General features: G+C 39.8%; 1 protein-coding gene across 5 annotated transcripts in view; it reads left to right on the forward strand.

The window, feature by feature from the left end:
* Nucleotides 1-19,774, forward strand: part of NLGN4X (neuroligin 4 X-linked) — a 160,407-nt gene that overhangs the window by 58,962 nt on the left and 81,671 nt on the right. For 3 of the 5 annotated variants that reach the window (XM_053387270.1, XM_053387274.1, XM_053387273.1), the window contains exon 3: nucleotides 16,335-16,394. The exons of the other annotated variants lie outside the window; for them this stretch is intronic. In XM_053387270.1, coding sequence (XP_053243245.1) covers nucleotides 16,335-16,394 — 60 coding nt within the window. The remainder of the gene's footprint in view (nucleotides 1-16,334; nucleotides 16,395-19,774) is intronic. 5 annotated transcript variants of the gene reach the window in all.

Below are 19,774 nucleotides of genomic sequence, written 5' to 3' on the forward strand. Positions count from 1 at the left end.
AGCACCCCAGAAGGAGCATGATGTATACCCCTCCCCTAATACCCCATATACCCCAGTGGACTTGTAAGCGCAAGTAATACATACATAATAAGTTTGTCAGGGAAATATTAGAAAATTCATGAATTATTCTGATTTAGGAATCTGCAATGTCGGGAGATGGCAGAAGACCTGGAAAGTGGCTACTGGGCTTCTCATTTGTTCATAGCAGAGCTAGGTTCTCCACTCCTGTCAGAAACAGGTTGCATCGCCATAGTAGTTGGTAGCTATTATCTGAGGATTCAGCAGCCTTTTCCAAACTCATGACCTCCAGAATTTTTAGGGGGATGACAACTCCCATTAGGAATCATCACCTGGTTGCTAGAAACATTGGATTCCTATTTTTCCAACTATTGCCACAGATCCTATTCTACAAATAAGGATATAGCATTTGAAGCCAGGAGGTATTATGATCCTGATCCTGCTTGTTTGTATGATAAACAAAATGTGTGCACCCATTTAAATTATCATATCCCAATTTAATCTTTACCACGTAGCAAATTCTTTGGATGAATACGCTTCTGCTTCTCTTGACTGAATTTCTATATTTGGACTTACTAACTATCCTTTAAGATCTAAGGTTTAAATTTGCATGCATATTACTAGTTTATAGGCCTCAGGAAAAAAAGGAGCAGTCAACTCAGATATGTTTTCATATTACTTGATTATCACCATCTGGGAAATTACTCAAATCAAATACTTTTGACAACATTGCAGATTAAACTTCAGCCCTGACATCTTTATTGCATGAACACTTAAGCTTTATTGCACATTCATAAAATTTTGTTATTTTTCTTCCATATTTAAAAGGCGAAAGCAACTGTATTGTCTTGGTTAAAACAGTCTATTATATGATTACATATTTATTTGTTTTTTTGCCTGCTCCAGAAGTGTAAAAACTGCCTGATAGACTGTGAATATAAATTTGTAAAACATCGATTTCCAGATCAACTTGTGTCTGTTCTTCTTGCTTGCTCTCTCTTACTATTTTTTTATTACTATTACTATTCCTTTATAAATCTAATAAATAAATAAATGAAATAACTTCATTTATTCCTCATATTCTTAGTACTTTTCAGGACATACATCCTTTTTGCATATCTTTAATTTACTGACAGTGCAACCCTATACATAGACCTATTCAGAAATTAGCCCCTTTAAGTTCAATGGAACTTACTCCCAGGTAACTGTGTTTGGGATTATAGTCTGATTGTCTTTTTGCAAATACTAAGAAACAATCTAAAAGCACATAGGCCAATAACGCTGGGACAGGAGATGCTATACTTGACATTCAACCATGTCATTTCTGACTTGCATTCTGCAGTGGTGCTGTTCTGGGAATTCTGCATCATGTTATGCCCTTGAACCTTTTGTTCATTTCTTATCTACTTGCTGTTAAGCTTCACTATCTCCACATGCTGGTCTTCTGATCCTGGCTACCTATAAATACTTCCAGAGCACATTCTAGCTCTTGCTCAAACAAAAGGCAAACTCTGGGTCAGCGACTCTTGATCTCCACTCCTGTAATTTCTCCCTGCTGTTCGCCTCTTATCCTGCTTGAGCCTGATTGCTTGCTTTTGTTTCAATTCTTTAATAGCCACTGAGACATCTTTGCTGCAACTATATTGCCTCTTTCACTTTGGCACCATTGTTATGTTTCCTCTTCATCTGATAACTTATCACCTTGGTCTAAACCACTGAGCCTCCTGGGCTTGCCAATCGCAATGTCAGCAGTTTGAATCCATGTGACAGGGTGAGCTCCCGTTGCCCTGTCCCAGCTCCTGCCAACCTAGCAGTTCCAAAGCATATGAATGCGAGTAGATAAACAGTTACTGCTGCGGCAGGAAGGTAAATGGCGTTTCCGTGTGCCCTGGCTTCCGTCACAGTGTCCTGTTGCACCAGAAGTGGTTTAGTCATGCTGGCCACATGCTGTCTGTGGACAAACGCCAGCTCCCTTGGCCTGAAAGTAGAGATGAACGCTGCACCTCATAGTCAAGTTGACTGGACTTAATCATGCAGGGGTCCTTTACCTTTTACTTTACCTGTTATAAATGTTTTGTATTCCAAGTGGCTCAAGTGTCAACAGTTCTGAGAAGTGCCTTTCATTTACTCACAGCCTGGTGAGCCCATCAAAGCCCTTGGCTGATTTGTGGTGTGGTGTGGCAGCTACCTTGGCCAAGAAGGATGGACAACCCTCACATGAAATCTCAGGGGCCCCTCCCTTTTATGTGATTTAGCTTGATCTCAGGGTGGGGGAGGATCTCCCTTTAAAAAGACTGGCCACCATCTCTCCCAGCCTCCTACAGCAGGAATATATTTGTAATTGGACATGTAATCAGTTCCAGCTGTATTTTTTTAAGTCACAAAATAGCCAATTGTTTATTGGAACTAAACCCCTTTTAAAAGCTTTTAATACTGGTTAACACTTGTACTTTTATACTTAAATAAGGGAATGGAAAAGAACACTGATAGTTTTTGATAGTTGCAAGAAGAGTTCCATCCATGGCCTACGTTAATATCAGAGTTCATGGTAGTAAAAAGCAAGGACTTTGCCTCTAGGTTTGGGCAGAAATGTGTAGCTATAAATGAGAACTCCTTGCATTGCCTTAGCTTGTATGGTAGATTAAACTAAATACTTCTGTCAAAAGAGCTGTCAATGTGACATGTATTAATGAGTTCTAAATGCACTTAAAGCATTTTAAATCAGAGGAGCAGTTACCATAGCAGCCACTGTGTCATATGAGAATTAAGAAACCTGTTAAGACTTTCTTTTGCTAATTTGAGATGGGGAACATTAACACACACAAAAGGCCATATTCTTGGCTTGTCATTTCCACAGTCTCTTCACTTTGTAAGATATTGGGGTATGAATATTTGCTTCATTATTTCAACACTATGTTCTGTTTGATTAACAATTTATGTGTAATGCTTTTAAAAATATAGCAATGTAAATTGATTGTCTAAATTTAGCTTCACCAGAAGAACAAAAAGACAAAACAAAAAAGAGTAGCCTGGGAGGAAAGCTTCCCTAACATTCCTCACATATAACCGCAATTGATGAATCCATTAGTTATTTGGATTTCTTAACCTCCCTCTGTAGTTGGCTCAGGGGAATTAGCATAAAAAAATTATAAAGCTTGCCCAAAAGATATAAAATATATTTCTACTTTCCCTTTGCTCATTAGATTTATTTTTTAATGTTTTCCTTCCACTCCACTCCCCTTAATAGATCACATACTTTTCTGTTTCCCTTGACCTTGCGAGTGCTTTTTATTCTGTTTTTCTTTGACTCATTTCTGAAACTCACTCCTCACTCTCACTTTCCTTCATATGTCTGCCCTTTCTGTGTATCCTTGCCACAGGGGCTTCGAGGTTTAAACCTGAAGCTGCCCTGTCTCTTAATCTTCTTCCAATATCTGTTCTTCCCACTCCGCTTCCCAGTTCTCATTCACCTTGTCACTGCCTCCTTTTCATCAAAACAGTCCTTTTCTCTAGTAAGTCTTAGCTCAAATAGTTTCAGCAGCTTGAAAAAGTGCCTGATTGCAAGTTGGAGTGGGAACTCAAGCGTTGATATCATTGCTGTCCCATCAAGAGTGAGGGCAATGCTCCCATTACTCTGAAGAAGAAGAAGAGTTGGATTTGATATCCCACTTTATCATTACCCTAAGGAGTCTCAAGGGATGCGGGTGGCGCTATGGGTTAAACCACAGAGTCTAGGACTTGCCAACCAGAAGGTCAGTTGTTCGAATCCCCACGACGGGGTGATCTCCCGTTACTCAGTCCCTGCTCCTGCCAACCTAGCAGTTCAAAAGCACGTCAAAGTGCAAGTAGATAAATAGGTACCACTCTGGCGGGAAGGTAAATGGTGTTTCCGTGCACTGCTCTGGTTCCCCAGAAGCGGCTTAGTCATGCTGGCCTCATGACCTGGAAGCTGTATGCCAGCTCCCTCGGCCAATAAAGCGAGATGAGCGCCACAACCCCAGAGTTGGCTATGACTGGACCTAATGGTCAGGGGTCCCTTTACCTTTAAGGAGTCTCAAAGTGGATAACAATCTCCTTCCCCTTCCTCCCCCACAACAAACACTCTGTGAGGTGAGTGAAGCTGAGAGACTTCAGAGAAGTGTGACTAGCCCAAGGTCACCTAGCAGCTGCATGTGGAGGAGCAGGGAATCAAACCCGGTTCACTAGATTACGAGTCCACTGCTCTTACAGCACACTGAATTGGCTTTGTGATGTATGATTGGCTTTGTAATGCCACTGAATGACTATAGTTAGGAAGGAGGGGTAGGAGAAGCCTGGGTGCTGTTCTTTAAATGGCACTAAACCAGTTGAATAAGCTGTGAATTTCAGAAAAGTGTGTGTGTGTGTGTGTGTGTGTGTGTGTGTGTGTGAGTGAGTGAGAGAGAGATTATGGACCTTTCAGCTTCCCCCATCCCGTCCCCAGTGCTAATTTAATGCTGAAAACATTCGCTGGTGAATATTTGGCACAGTACTCATCTCTTATCTACCTGACAGATAACAAACTGTTTGTCAACACTGTATGGATTAATACTTTCTGCTCAATAGCTGGAGCCTTGATTTCCATTTCATAGCAATGCAATTTTGCTAGTGACTGGGAAGGAACATTGGCAGGTGATACGCAACTGAGGTTTTAGTATATATGCACACATATTCACCATTTTTTCACCAATAGTTTGCAGTGCATTTTCACTGAAAAACCTGTTGGCTCTTAATTTACTGCACGCTAGAAGTTAGCTTTTATTTAGGAGTCACAGAATTCCATATAAAGCATTATATGGGAAGTGTTATCAACTCTGTGCCTATTTTGCCCACGGGAAAATAAATCAAGAAAGGGAGGTTAAGTGAGTCTAAACATTTTACAGTCTCATGCTGAGTGGACAGCAGGGTTAGCTACACATCCTGCATCTCTTGACTTCCATTCCCTTGTGCAGCTACTACACAGATGGCTTCCTTCTGTATGTTTTTATTTTTACATGAAATAACAAGAAAAGGAAAAGGAAGAAACCATCCATGCAGAGATAGTCTACTACTTTCATATTGCTTCCTTGATCAAGAATCATGGCCTCTAAATAGACATTGAAGTATGGATGCTGTGAGTTGCCTTCAAGGCTGCTTGAACAGAGTTCTACTCTCACAATGAGACACACACACACACACACACAGAGAGAGAGAGAGAGAGAGAGAGGGAGAGAGAGGGGGGAGAGAGAGAGAGAGAGAGAGAGAGAGAGAGAGAGAGAGAGAGAGAGAGATTGATTTTCAGAAGGAGCTGATTTACTGGAGCTCAGGTTGACATTCTAAGAAAACAAGGGAGAAGTTCATGGTGAGCTCCAGCTTCTCTTTTTCTAGAAAAATAACACACTCTCTCCCTCTCTCTCTCCCTCTCTCTCTCTCTCTCTCTCTCTCTCTCCACCATATATCCAAGATGCACTGCTTTTCCATTGAAAGTACACTTGGATATACTTTCAAATGGAGAGGTTATCTGATATGAGGCCGCCACAATGGCAATGGTTTTGGCAGATAGTACAGATAAGAGAGGTGTTATGTACTGAAGTTCACACCCTGGGCCAGCAGGGGGATACTATAGATAGTTTTCACTCAGGTCAGCATATGCAAATAAGGAATTGAAAGTGAATTTCAGTGATTGGATAGTTACAGAAAGTTGTTACTGTTGCTTTGTAGTTGAGCTCTATATAAGCAGGTTGGCTGAACCCTTCAATTAGTTCTGTTCTGGCCTGTGAATAAACAAGACATGTCTGAAGAATCGCTGTGTCGTCTGATATGTTCACCCACAACTTAACAATAAGGAAGGTCATGGAAATGGAAGAAGCAATAGTCATGGGGGGGAAACAGATAGGGAGAAATCAAGAAGTAGCAATGGAAGTTATTGGGAAGTTTTCAGAGACAACTCAGGTGCAGATGGAGAAACTTGAGTGGATCATGTTTCATATTTAATTTCCACAAAGCAGCTTGTGTGGGAAAGATAGGCAAGCTGGGTTTTGCATACCCATCCCATGCAATTTCTTTTTTCAGTGTTATACTAACCATACAAAAACACAACCATGACTTAGTCATCCTTCCTATCCCAGCTGTGGCTACCAAGTAAAATGAGTCCCTTAGTTGCCCCAATTTGTATAGTCCAAAGGCACAGGAGGCCACCACCTTGCTGAAGCTAAGCAGATGAGGGTCTGGTCAGTGCCTGGTTGAGAGACCACCTGGGAACTACATCTATATCATCTATATTCTATGGTGGAAGAAAGGAAGGGTTATAAATGAAACAAAATGTATAAATAGTGCCTCTGGCACAGGGTAAGCCAGAGCTGGAGTAAGCTGGGCACCAAATGAGAAATGTGGAGAGTATTTGGATTAAAATAACATAAAATATTTCATTGGCTTTGTTTTGATTGTATACTATACTTTGCTGATGTTATAAGCTTTCTTGGGGGTTCCCTAACAGAGCCCAAAAGCACAGCATAAATGCTATAAATAAGTTTTGCTATGCCCAACTTGAGATGTTGATGAGATAACCAGGAGAAGGTATCAGAAAGGCAGCGAATCTCATATTAGGGTTAGAAAATGTATATTGGGAGAGGCCTCGGCACAAAAATGGCAGTGGAGCTGTGAGAACAAATGTGATCACATAGGAAGGAGTGCGTAGAGACCACAGAGTAGAAGACCAAAGACTGAGCCCTGTGAGACTGCTATAGGGAGATGGAGAAATGACAGCTGAGAAAGAAGGAAGAAGAAGAAGAAAAATGCACTTTGATGTAAGGCATTTGCACAGAACAAGGAATTATTGATAGCTTAGGTATATTTCTTTTCTTCTGATCCTAGCTGTGCCTTTCCTTTAAATGCAAGCCCCATTTATACCACATGCAGTGCAAGCAAGCAGGCAAGCACTTCCAGAATTTTAACAAGTGGATATAAATTAATATTGTCACACCAGTGGAAGAAAAAAAATTGGAATGGAGAGCACTTGCAGCTTAGACTGATCATACAAATATTGATGGGACATAAAACCAAAAGAATGTGTTTAGTTTTACAGTCATGGTGGTACAAATATTTTTTATTGCAGGCTGATAGTATTAATTTGCATGGTGAAGGAAAGGTGGGATAAATGCAGTAAATCAATGAATTGGCTTTAAAAAGATATCCATTTTCCTCCAAACAGTTTGCAGCACTTCCCATTTTCTTTTGATCACACATTTCTACTTAACTTCATAACTCCCCTCTCTATTTTTCCTTCTTGCAAAACCCCATCTCTACTGTGCTGCTAAGCATGAATTCCTGATTTCACTTGTCCTTTAAGTTACCTAGCTCAGTGCATAGAACATTTCATGGTCATCTAGAGTGGCTACGTTCTCTGTTAAAAATATTATTGATAGCATCTTATTATGTCACATACAGTTGAATTACTCTCAATTGCTTGAGCAATGATGGCCACCTTTGAGAGTCTGCTTAAGTTGAAGGCGATGTCAAGGAGATAGAAACATTGTTCTTCATTCTGAGGCACTTATGAAGTAGTATTTAGTTATATATCTGTTCAGCTGAAGAGAGGTGTGGCTAGAATAAAATACTATGCCCATCTCAGCAGTGCTTATATCAGGGTTCAGGCACAATTATGCAGTATACAGTCCAAGCGTGCTGGAATTCTAAGCCCAACAAGGTTCTAAGCCATCTATTGGGCTGATGGAGATGATTATGAAGTCAGGGTGTGCCATGCATTTTGCAGAGCTGGTTTCCTAACATTTGGCACAGGCCAGCCATAGACAATAGGCTCCTGCTTTTCTAGATTCACCAGGGCACATTTTGAGGGGTAAAGAATGAAACTGGACTTTCTGCAAGTAATTTTAATGTCAGGACCCTGCAATTGCTCTAGAGGCTTCCATTCCCTTCCCTCATGCATTTCCTTCTGCAGCAAAATTTTGTGAACCATCTTCTAATGCTTGTCCCATCTTATGATTTAAAGTGAATCATGAATAGAGTATTAGTGGGCACGCTGACCATAGTTAAAAATGAAAAGGGAAGGGAATGGATATTCATGTTAGACAGATGAAGGAAAGTAATGGAGTACCTGCTTCCCATATTTTCAATATGATTCACTGCAACTGCATTGGGTTCTTACAGAACTGCTAGACATTTGATTAAGACACAACATCCTCTTGGTACTTAATGAGCGTGCATTTATTTTTACTGATGACTTATGCATTGATTATTTAATTCATTCTAATGACATTTAAAAAAAACCAAAAAACTTTAAAATCTGCAATTTTCTGCTTCTTTTCCACTAGTAGTTCCACTGAGATAAATAGAACTGTGAAAAGAGAGGGAGGGGGGACTTGATTCAAGAATGAATTCCCTAGGGAACGTTCATTATTCCATCTTTCCAGTGAAATTGCTTTATGCCATTCTGTGACGATAACAAATGAATATGCAATATTGGAGTGGTGGTGTATATGAATACACAAGTAGCCATTTGCAATAATGAATCCCTCTGGTGCTCTTGCTATTTTTAAGGTGCACTTTAATAAATTCCTTCGTTTTAATGTTCAAAACATCACGACAGATTGTAGCAGAACTTTTCCAAGGTGCCATGCCCAAGCAATTAGCAATGGTCTCTACAGAGAGTCTCCACAGCATGGCGGCAGTTCACACAAACCTGCAATCCCCCTGGTAGCTCCACATACTTTTGAGAATCTTTAGTAGGAAACTGTCAGCTATTGTGACCTTGCTGAATTTCCTTTTTTTTTCATTCTTGGGTAGTTGTGTCTGTTTTTGACTCCATTGGGGTACTTTGGAAAAATATGTGTCTCAGAGTGCATTCTTGGCATTAGTAATAATCAGCTGATGTATATGCTAAAAGACTACATATGGAAACCTTGCCTAATGTAACACCTTATTTGCAAGGGTTGTGTCGAACTGATTACAAGACACACGGGCCTTGTGGAAGTGAATTTCTATAGGATTTGTGGGATTCCTTCTTTGATATGGACAACACACTCTTACTGCCTGACTGGCCATTATTTGATCCTACCAATGTATTTGATTCTTCTTTCCAATTTAGACCTTCATAATATAGAACCCCCCCTTTTTTTAGTTTATTCCTAATCGTTATATTGGCCTAGTCTGTGTACATATCCATATTTTTAGAAGGCACATCTACACACCTTTTCATCTTATTAAAAGTATGCCCTACACAGTGGGAAAGGCTTACTGGACATCTTCAAGTGGGTCTGGGAAAGCTATCACTCCTGAAAATTGGATCCTCCAGAATTTAGACATACTTGAACAAGTTACATCATTGGAATCATACATAATGTTCAGCTCAATGATAAAGGCAATTCAAATTGAGAAAAATACCCTTAAAATACCCTTAAAGCGGTGGTTCCAAAACATTTTCATTCCTTTATTTAATTTCATTTCCCTCCGTATTTCTTCCAAGGAACTTGGTGTATACGATTCCTTTTTTTTTTTTTTATTCTCATAGCAATCTTGTGATGTAGGTTGGGCTGAGAATAATCCCAGGTTACCCAGTGTTGCTGAGAAAGTGGTGAGATCCTTCAGAGCTGACTTAGTGGGATCAGGATTGGAGGCACTGAATCACAATGGCTCTGATCCTATCTCCAGGGTCATTTTCACAAAATAGCACTGGGTGATTGTCTTTTAGTCACCTGGCTAAAAGCTGTGCTGTGAAGTGCCACAGTGTACTATCTTAACCCCAGTGCTTTTCAACATCTATAGGAAGTAATGGGAGCATTCATTATCATATCTGTGGCATGGTGACATCTGTGCAATGATGATACCCAGTTCTACTTCTGTAACCTCTGAATCAGGAGAGCCAATGCAAACCCTTGCCCAGTGGTTGAACTCTGTGGTGGGCTAGATGAGAGCCAATAAACCAACTCTGAATCTTGGCAACATGAAAGCACTGTGGGTGAACATTTCCCAAATCCAGATAATTGGTGAATTGCCTAATTTGGATGGGGCAAAAGAAGAGGTTGGTAGTCTGGGGGCTCCTGGGTCCATCGTTATCATTAGAAGCCCAGGTGACCTCAATGACTAGGAGTTCCTTCTACCAGCTTGGGCTGCTAAGACAGCTACAGTCATTTCTGGACCAGGATAGCATGACCACTGTTGCCCATGTGTTTGGTAACCTTCAGGCTCTATGTGCTCTATAGGGCTGCCCTTGAGATTGGTCCAGAAGCTGTAGCTGGTATAAAACGCAACAACTCAACTGCTCATTGGAGTGGGATATTGCAAAAACGTTACGCCACTGCTAAGTTTAAGGTGCTGGTTTGGGGACCCAACCAATCACTGTAGGCGAGGGCCTTCTGTGGATACCAGCTTACCAGGAGGTCTGTTCCACACAAAGTAGGAATTGGGCATTTAGTTTGGCACCTACCCTTTGGAGTTCCCTCCTCTTGAACTTTAGACAGGAGTTGTCTTTGTGGTCTTTTTTGTGCCTACTGAAGATTTGTCATCCAATAAGCCTTTTAAGTTGAGATCTTTCCTAGTCTGTATCTGTAGTGGAGTGATTTTTGATAGGTTTTCAATATGTCATTTTTGTATTATCACCTGCTGCTTGCCACCATGAGCTCCTTTGGGAGGAAGAACAGGGTACAAGTTAAATAAACATACAAACAAATATTCAGAACATTGGCCCATTCATCTTACTATTGCTTACACTGTTTGACAGTGGCTCTTAAGGGTTTCAGTTGGTAGTTTCTCCCAGCCCAACTTGGAGATTTCAAGTCCCTTCTGCATGTAAATTAGACGATCTTCCAGTGAACCACAGCTGTAGTCTTGTTAGAACTCTACAACTAACAACATAAATTTTGGTAAAAGAGTGTTTTTGTACATCTATTCTTCTCAGTAACACAACAATTTGCAATTTGAGATTCACTAAGAATGTAATTAAACTATGTTCTCAGAATGACCAACTGGACATGTTGACAACAACCTAAGTATGCTATTCCTTTAACTCACTGACAAACTGCGATGTGTGCATTGCATTGCGACGGGTTACATCACTGGTCATGACATGATGTAACCCAACGCAGCATGATGTAAGCGTCGTGATACATTGGAGATTTAAAGAAACAGCAACGTTTCATATTTAAAATTTAGCTTGGGGAATTTCCTTCTGTCCTGTCTTTTTGACCTTAATGATGATCTTTTAAAATATATGCATTATTTGATTGTGTTATTAAAGGAATAATAAACAGTGAAGTGTAGGAAAAATATGGTACAAAATGGTGACAAGTTTGAATGTTCCTGACTTCTACGTGTTTCCTAATGGTTAGCTGACTATAAGGGCAAAAATTGGGGTATCCTGCATTAAACTGATAACTGGTTGTAGCATACTCTGGTCTGGATAGTGGCAATTATTATTTAGGAATGGCCCAGGCTTGCAGTAGGGTGTTGGATTGTGGCAGGTTTTTATCTTAATGTGGTTTAAATTATTCACCTTGCAGTTAAATATAAGTGATTGCAACTTGGTGGTGAAAAAGTACCCTAAGCATGTTATTCTATTCTCCCTTCGTGCATTGAACCCAATAAGACTGCTGTGTATGAGATCAGACTGGAAGTGACACATCTCATCCTTTTGATCCTTCGTACGTCTATTCTGACGCGGGTGGCGCTGTGGTCTAAACCACTGAGCCTTGGGCTTGCCAATTGGAAGGTTGGTGGTTCGAATACCCTCGATGGGGTGAGCTCCTGTTGCTTGGTCCCTGCTCCTGCCAACCTAGCAGTTCGAAAGCACATCAGAGTGCAAGTAGATAAATAGGTACCGCTCTGGCGGGAAGGTAAACGGCGTTTCCATGCGCTGCTCTGGTTCGCCAGAAGTGGCTTAGTCATGCTGGCCACATGACCCGGAAGCTGTACGCCGGCTCCCTCGGCCAATAAAGTGAGATGAGTGCCACAATCCCAGAGTCGGCCACGAATGGACCTAATGGTCAGGGGTCCCTTTACCTTATGTCTATTCTGATGTATTAAAAGTGGCCTGAACTCACTTAGATAAAGTATTTCACTTCTTAATTAACTTTGGAGTAGCCTCTTGAGTCTAGACTTTTAGCTGCGCTACTTTTGCCCTTCTTGTTTATTCTGGGTTATACAGTTTTTCCTTCTTCCTGCTATGGCCCGTTTAAATATTCTCCATGCTGTGTCTAGAATGATTTTTCACTGCAGATTGTGTTTATGGAAGAGAGACTCAAAATAAGATAAGTGGAATCCACAGGGAGAAATTGCAGCAGTTAACATAAAAACTAATCAGATCATGACAAGAGGATTATGGACAGAAGAGTGTGTTTTAAATAGTAAAGGAGAAACCTGCAATATTGGCTTGTAGACTGGATGTTGAGCATAATGAACTGAGCACAACAGTGAAATTGTAAATCTAGGAGCCTGAGCAAAGAGGGAATACCTATGATTTTCAAACTGATGAAAATTAATTACCCTCGGGTATAAGTAAATGGAAGATTTTCTTTCTTTGCGGTCTAAAAAGACACATTACTGTGAAATTTTGTGGTACAAATATTTAATACTTCCCATTTCTGGACCTTGCTTTGCAAAGGATTGCACAGATTATTATTACTATGAACTAGTCTTTACAGCAGCCTTTGTTAGCTTGGTGCCCTCCAAATGTTTTGAACTACAACTCCGCACTAGTTCCAGCCGGCGCAGCCCCAGTTTTATACAATGTACCCTGCCAAATCCATCCGTCATTTTCATGAGCAAAGCCCCTGGAAAAAAGTGCTGAAGTAGTTACTGCTAGACTCATCAATAGCAGATTACTGTGGACCACAGGGGATCCTGACACAAGGTGGAAAACCCTGGGGTGATGTAAGTGAAAATATTAAAGAGGAGGAGGTTGAGGTAATGAAAATAAGACACTCAAAAGAACCTGGAAACAAAGGCAGGAAGAAAGTTAAGCGAACACATAAGAACAAAGAACCATTCTGAACTTTGCCTGAAGTGTAGTGAGAAAAAGGAGATAAAAACCAAAGGAGTGAGATATGTATTAAATTATGGGAGAATAGGGAAATGAATAGTGGCTGACAACTAGCAGTTAGTTAGGGATAGACAAGTCTGCCTATTCCAGGTCAATGAAACTCTTTCGGATGTGTGCACTCATAAGTCTGTTCTGTCTTCTTTCTCTATTAAACTGTAGTTTTAATAAAGCCACATGAAAATTCACGTTCAAATAATATTTTCTAACATATATTTTGCTCAAAACATGCATTTTGAAATGTATTTTGATAGCTTTCTGGAGGAGACTTGCATCAAGGTTCAGGATTTGTTGAAGCCAACAGTGCTATCTGAACCATGTCTACTTAGAAGTAAGTCCTGCTGAAATCAATGGGGCTTGCACCCATGGGAATAATGTTAGGATTATAGCTAGAATTCTGCTCCGCATATTTGTCCAGAAGGCATGCATCAGAACAGTTCATATTAGAGGCCACATCAAATTCTGAGGGACTAAAAATGGGATGATGTTTATGAAGAAGAAAGCCAAATTATATTTTGATCATATTACAGATTTTTGCATACAGAAAAGTCAATGTACGTAGCTTGGGGTGGGGTATCAAAGTACACTTAAGTAAGTGGGAACACAAAGACAGAAACTTTGTCCACCAATACTGTATGGAATCCAAAAACAAAAATGACAAAAGCTCAGTTGTGATGGGCTTCAAGGGCTGGCCAGTACTTTGCCATTTCAGTAGGACCCAATCCTCACTACTATGTACCAGCCAGGAATGCATTTTTAAACAAAAAATGTATTCAGTAGGTTCCAAACTATAATGATGTTAGCCACCTGCATAATGTCAGCTGGTAATGGAGCCCAAAGGGCTGGAGCTGCGGCAGTAAAAGTCTGGTTTCTGGTACAATTTGAGCATACCTCTAGGGCATGTGGTATTCTCAACAGCCCCATCTGAGCAGCACAGTTGCCTGACAGGGATACAGGGGGTGAAATGGTTCCTTCAGTAATCTGAGTTAACACCAAAACACAAATGGGAAGTACAACTGCACAAAGTAGCTCTTGCCTGTGGTATCTGTGCATAGAATGGAAACATCTGAAAAGCAGGGAGCAGCTTGGGCATGTGCAGCCTTCCATGAAACCTGGAATCCCAATTACTCAGGTGTCCAGATGACATACAAGGTTGAACATGTGAAGGCTTCACCCCATTTTAGCCTTTCACATTCTATGAATAGACACTAGGGGCTGTTTGCGGCCTTGCTGCCTAGTTGCAAGTTGGTATTAATCATGAGCAGTATCCCTGGATATGGCTAAAAGTCTTCATATGAATACAGGTCATCATACTGTAAAAGAAATGCAACAGAGAGACTGGAAATGTTTCTTGTGGTGTGTATATAAGCTGCACAGGGAGAACCATGTTGTGTTAAAAGTCAGGTGAAGTGACATCTACTCTCTTCATCTACATTTACCGTGCTTATTGCCTTTGTTGGTGTGATTTATTAGGGAACATCCTTCCACAGTCAGAAAAGCAGACAGGTCCCGGGGTCAAATGCAAACTTCCAGGACTCTCTATGTGGCCCTTGGCACTTTCCCCAGGTGACACGCCTTCTCAGCTCTGCTTTGTGCCTCAAGTGTTTATGCCTGGCTGAAATGTTTCCTTGAGTTCGGATAATGTCTCTTTGTTGCTCGGATGTAGAGAGGTATATGAGAGCATGTATAGAAACTAGCCTAGTGTATAAAGGTAAAAATTGCATTTATTGCCCATTTTTGGTCTCTGGCCTCCATATGCCATTGGCTTATGGATCCTGGAAAATTGTCCAGTTGGAAAATATTGTCTGCTCCTAATGTACGGTAAACTAAACATCCTTTGGATTTGTGGCCCTGATGTTTTACCTCATTAGCTTTCACGGTACCATCTGGTTCAACCCATGTCAACACAACTTTTTTGGCTGGTCTCTCTCTCTCTCTCTCTCTCTCTCTCTCTCTCTCTCTGCGTATCCCACTAAATGAGAAAACTCAACATGGCAAAATTATACGCAACAGAAGGGGGAGCCTTATAAAGAATGAATAATGTCACTCATAGTTTAGAGAAATGTCACACCAAGCTTATATGAATCAATTTTTCCCACATGCACAGAACACCATCTGTGCGAGGGATTGTACATACTGTACTACTCTCTTCCCCTGTGGCTCCCCTCATAGTCACTCAATACTGGAAATGGATTTTCCCCAAAGATCTTAGCCCTATGAGAGTTCCTGCATGTTATGTCTCAATATATCCAGATCTATGGGGAATTCTTGATTCTAAATAAGAGCTGTAATACTGTTTCTTACTTCTGTTTTGCTCTCATGGTAAGTAAAATGTTGTGTATAACTATGGCAGGTATAATGTGCCTGGAACTGAATGTGTAATCCACACATAGGCCTGAATCTTTCACACTCAGATGATTCTCAGTTAAAAATTAGATGTTTTAAGTTCATTGTTGCTGATGGTGGAAATGTGTATTCAGTGAAACAAATATCCTGACTTCTCTGTGTTGCGTAATATTTTCCATGTGTGTTATTTGTGTTAATTATTTTGTTTGTATTAATAATAATTACATTAAATTCATTTCAAATATTACAGTGATTTTTGTCAGAAGATGAGCTACGTTTGGCATGTCCAAGATGTTGGGTATGCCCAGTAGGATTTTTGACTTTTCCACTCTGAACAGCAACAGACCCAAATTTCTATTTGCCATGTCACAAAAGTGTATACCTCTCCTTGGTGTACAGAATAGTTGTGTAGTTCTTTGGATCCAAACCATAATGACTTGGGAACAGAGACAATGGCACAACTTAGGCAGGCATCTGAAACAGAATTTCATATTCATTTTTCACCACTTATCCCCAATCTTTTAAAATCTTTGCTAATTAAAAAGTCTTATTTGATGAATATTGTACTAAGATAGTGCACTGAAAATTGGACTGTCAACTGAATTACAAAGAATTCATGTATACAGAATGTATTTTTTTCTTATCAATTTTGAATGCAAAATAGGCAATCATTTTAAATAAAATTAATTGCATTGTCACAACATTTGATTTTTTCCTACCAGTTTTTTTCTGATTTGTTGTCTTTAGCATTTATGTTAGTGTGCAATTTGCATCCTTTTTTTCAGATTCAAATTTTGACTTTTTGTGTTACTTATTTTTCTTTTTTCCACTTTTTGGATAGTTTTTTTTTCCTTTAAATTTTTGGGAACCTGCTGTTTTTGAATTCTCTTTTTTCCCTTTATTCTCCTGCTCACTCTGATCCCAGGAGCCAACACAAAGAAAAGCGCAGATGATATAACCAGTAATGATCGTGGGGAAGACGAAGGTATTTTTTGTTTTTGTTTTCCCAAAAACTGAAACGTGATATGCATGAACATTAACTTTCCCCCTCCTTTATTTAATCACACACATTTCAGTGTGCTGCTTTATTTTCTTCTTATCTGGAATCAACTTTCCTTTCCACCTGTTTTTTTCTTCTTCCAAAAATAAGACACAAATTAGCATTTAGATGACTGCAATTCCCCTTTGAGATAAGTGTACAGGTTATCTGTAAATATGTGTGAAGTGAGTAACATAAATATTATTTACAACCAAAAATGCTTCCTTATTCCCAGTCCGAATTTTTGCCTAGGAAAAGGGGAAAAAATATGGAATTGAAACCTTGCATGTGTATCTTTTCCTTTATCCTTTTTAGTACATTTTGTAAATTCACCTTCACCTTATCTCCCTCTTTCTCTTCCCCGTATAGTGGATGCAATTACTTTGTCTCCAGTTTCAGTCCCTGCTCCCCTGATATTTCAAAGGAAACTGTTTAATTTCTTTTATTCTTTAAAGCTTTCTTCCTTTGCATGTATCCGGGACAACGTTAACACTACCATTTACTCCCATATTGCTCCCAGGAATATGGTTTGTGTGTTTATATATTATATATAGCACACTAGTGATGCCCATCCTTTTGGGATGTCCATCACTTCCATGTTATTGTAAACATGCACGGAAGCATAATCATGTGGCTATATGTTTTATATATTTATTTATATATATATATATATAAAGTCTGTGAAGTATCATGGATACAACTACTTAGGTTGTAGCAACTGCGTTATTCTGGTAGGTGTAAAGGAAGCCTAACTGTGGTGGGGACTTTTTTTTGGGGGGGGGGTTGCAGGATTCATTTAAACCCCTGTGGATTATTGGGTGCTTGTTATGCAATGCAAGATTTTTAAAACTTCCCCCATAAGGATAGAGGCAAGTACCTTAATAATATGACATGACGATGTTTCTCTTTCTCTGTTTAATAATAAGCACATACACTATAAGAATACACTATCAGCGTTTGGTTATATTCAGATTAATCACAAACTCTTACGAATTTCAGAGAAAATCTTAATTCACTCCTAAACCTCTTTATTGTTCCACATTTAATAGCAGCTATAATAACAGACCACTATGCTTTGAACCCTTTTCAGACAAAAATTACACCTAGCTTGTTTCTTAATGTTACACATCCTGACAAAGGTTTGCATAAACAGATGAATTATCTGAGTCTGCCACTTTCATGCATTCTGGATTTCAACCTCACATCCTTGGTGTCTGGTCTTTTCTTAGCTTATTTCACTTCTTTTCTGTGTTTTGGAATTTGACACTATTTCAACTAGCATGGTAACATTTGCCCTTTCTGTTCCCTTCAGAAATCTTTATAGTTATGGTGCGGTCACCTCTTAATCTCCTTCTTTCTCGAGAGTTTAGAATTATGGTGGCTTTTCTGACCTTTTCAAGTACAGCTGCTGAGATCTATGCTTCCTTGTTATTGCAACTGTTCACCTTCTTTTCCATTGCTCTGCTGCTGTAACAATGCCTTTCCAAATAAAGTAATTAGACATTTAGTTCATACACAGCAAATAGATTCTGTCATGCAAGGGCTGAGCTCAGAAATTAGTTTTTCTGTAAAGTACGTCTACCCTCCCTCCCTCCCTCCCTAAGTTTGATTATTTGATTTCTATACCACTTAATATATTAAATAACATTTTCTGTTCCTCTTATGGGGCAGATCTGAAGGAGGGCTGCCAGTTGCTGCCCCCTATGCTAGAGTCTATATCTTCTATAGGTAAAGGAAGGTATTATATTCCATACTGGTATCTTGAACAGCACGACAAATGTGATTCTTAGTAGAAAATAGATGTTTTCTTTATCTTTCCAAGGATACGTGAAAATATACTTCTTTCTTAGTTGCAAGTCTGTTGGTTGTTAGCTAGCACATACCTAACACAGGGGCAGACCTTCACAATATGCTGCCTTGTGCGAGGCCATTTGATGCCATCCCCACAGCCCTCACAGTGCTGGCTTGAGCTGGGCATTGAGAAGGAGATGTGAGGCTCTGACAGGTTCCTAGTGCTCTCCTCGGCTGCATGCTTGGTGCAACCACACCACAAACACTGCCCTAAATCCTCCTCTGCCTACCATGTGTTCTAGAACCAATACAGATACATTGGTGAATCAACATTTTTCTCCATCAACCTCTGGATTCAAATCAAGGAAATGTGGGAGTATAAAACACCACATACTGGTTTGATAACGAGCAGTAGATTGTGGACTAAAGGGAAATACTATTTCCCATTAACATAGAACTATCAATTGCCCGGCAATTTATTAAATAGAATATGCAACTATCAGCACCAACTAGTTTAGGAGAGCTTTTCTGAAGGATGGTTGAAAGGTACTGTGGTCCTCCGCCCTACCTCCAAATAAAGTCACTTATATCCACCACTTTTATACATACCTTTGGTTTGCTAAATGGGGGACTCTTCTAATGGGTGAGCAAAATTGGCTGTTCCCAAGATACTACCCTTTTTTTCAGCTGACAAACTGGGGGAAAGCCATTTTGCTTCTGTTTTGGAAATCCCAGTTCAGCCCCACAGATGCTTCTAAAAGTGGTTTCAGTGGCAGGGAGGCTTCTTACAATAATGGGAGGGAAAGGATACTTATTTTGGCATCTTTCTCCTCCTCCTTTTTCCGTGAAACATTTTGGTCTTTTAAAGTATTTTTGAAGCAAGCAACGGGATGGCAAATTGCGAATGTCATTCCTAGCGGTCCTCCGTTGATTCAATTTAATTAGTTTAGACAAAGCAGAATGCAGATATAAAACTCTTTTTGTCTCCCTAATATCTGTCAAGATATTTTGCCCGAAGATTTTCCCCACCCACTTCACATCTTACTGTGAATGATAATTTTTGGTGGGGTTAGTTTGTTGAATATGCTTCAAGAACTGCAACATTATCAGTTTCAGAAATTGAGGAAGACAGAAAGACATGGGACGGTGCTGCTATTTATGTTAATAAACCTATTAAAAGTTTGCTATTTTAAAATAATGTTTATGTTATAAACCACCTCATAATGACACTTTCTGTACATTACTTACTTCAACTTATGTATTTTGCATGTGAGATTCCTACATTAACTTGAGGCCTAGTATTGTGTGATACATATTCCAAAAGCAACACAGCTCTGTTTCAAGTTGTGATCCAGGTGAGACTCAGCAGATATAGTTCCCCGCCTCCACTACCATTACAGTTGTGCAATGAGAGATGCTGTCACCTATGGTACTTTTGGCCCTTTCTGGGCTTATCTACAAGCCCTATCTCCTTTTTTATTCTGGTCCTAACTGAAGATAAGCAGACTAGTAGATAAGAAAAATAGATGAAGTGA

This window comes from Podarcis raffonei, chromosome 4 (genome assembly GCF_027172205.1).
Source record: "Podarcis raffonei isolate rPodRaf1 chromosome 4, rPodRaf1.pri, whole genome shotgun sequence".
Taxonomy (NCBI): domain Eukaryota; kingdom Metazoa; phylum Chordata; class Lepidosauria; order Squamata; family Lacertidae; genus Podarcis; species Podarcis raffonei.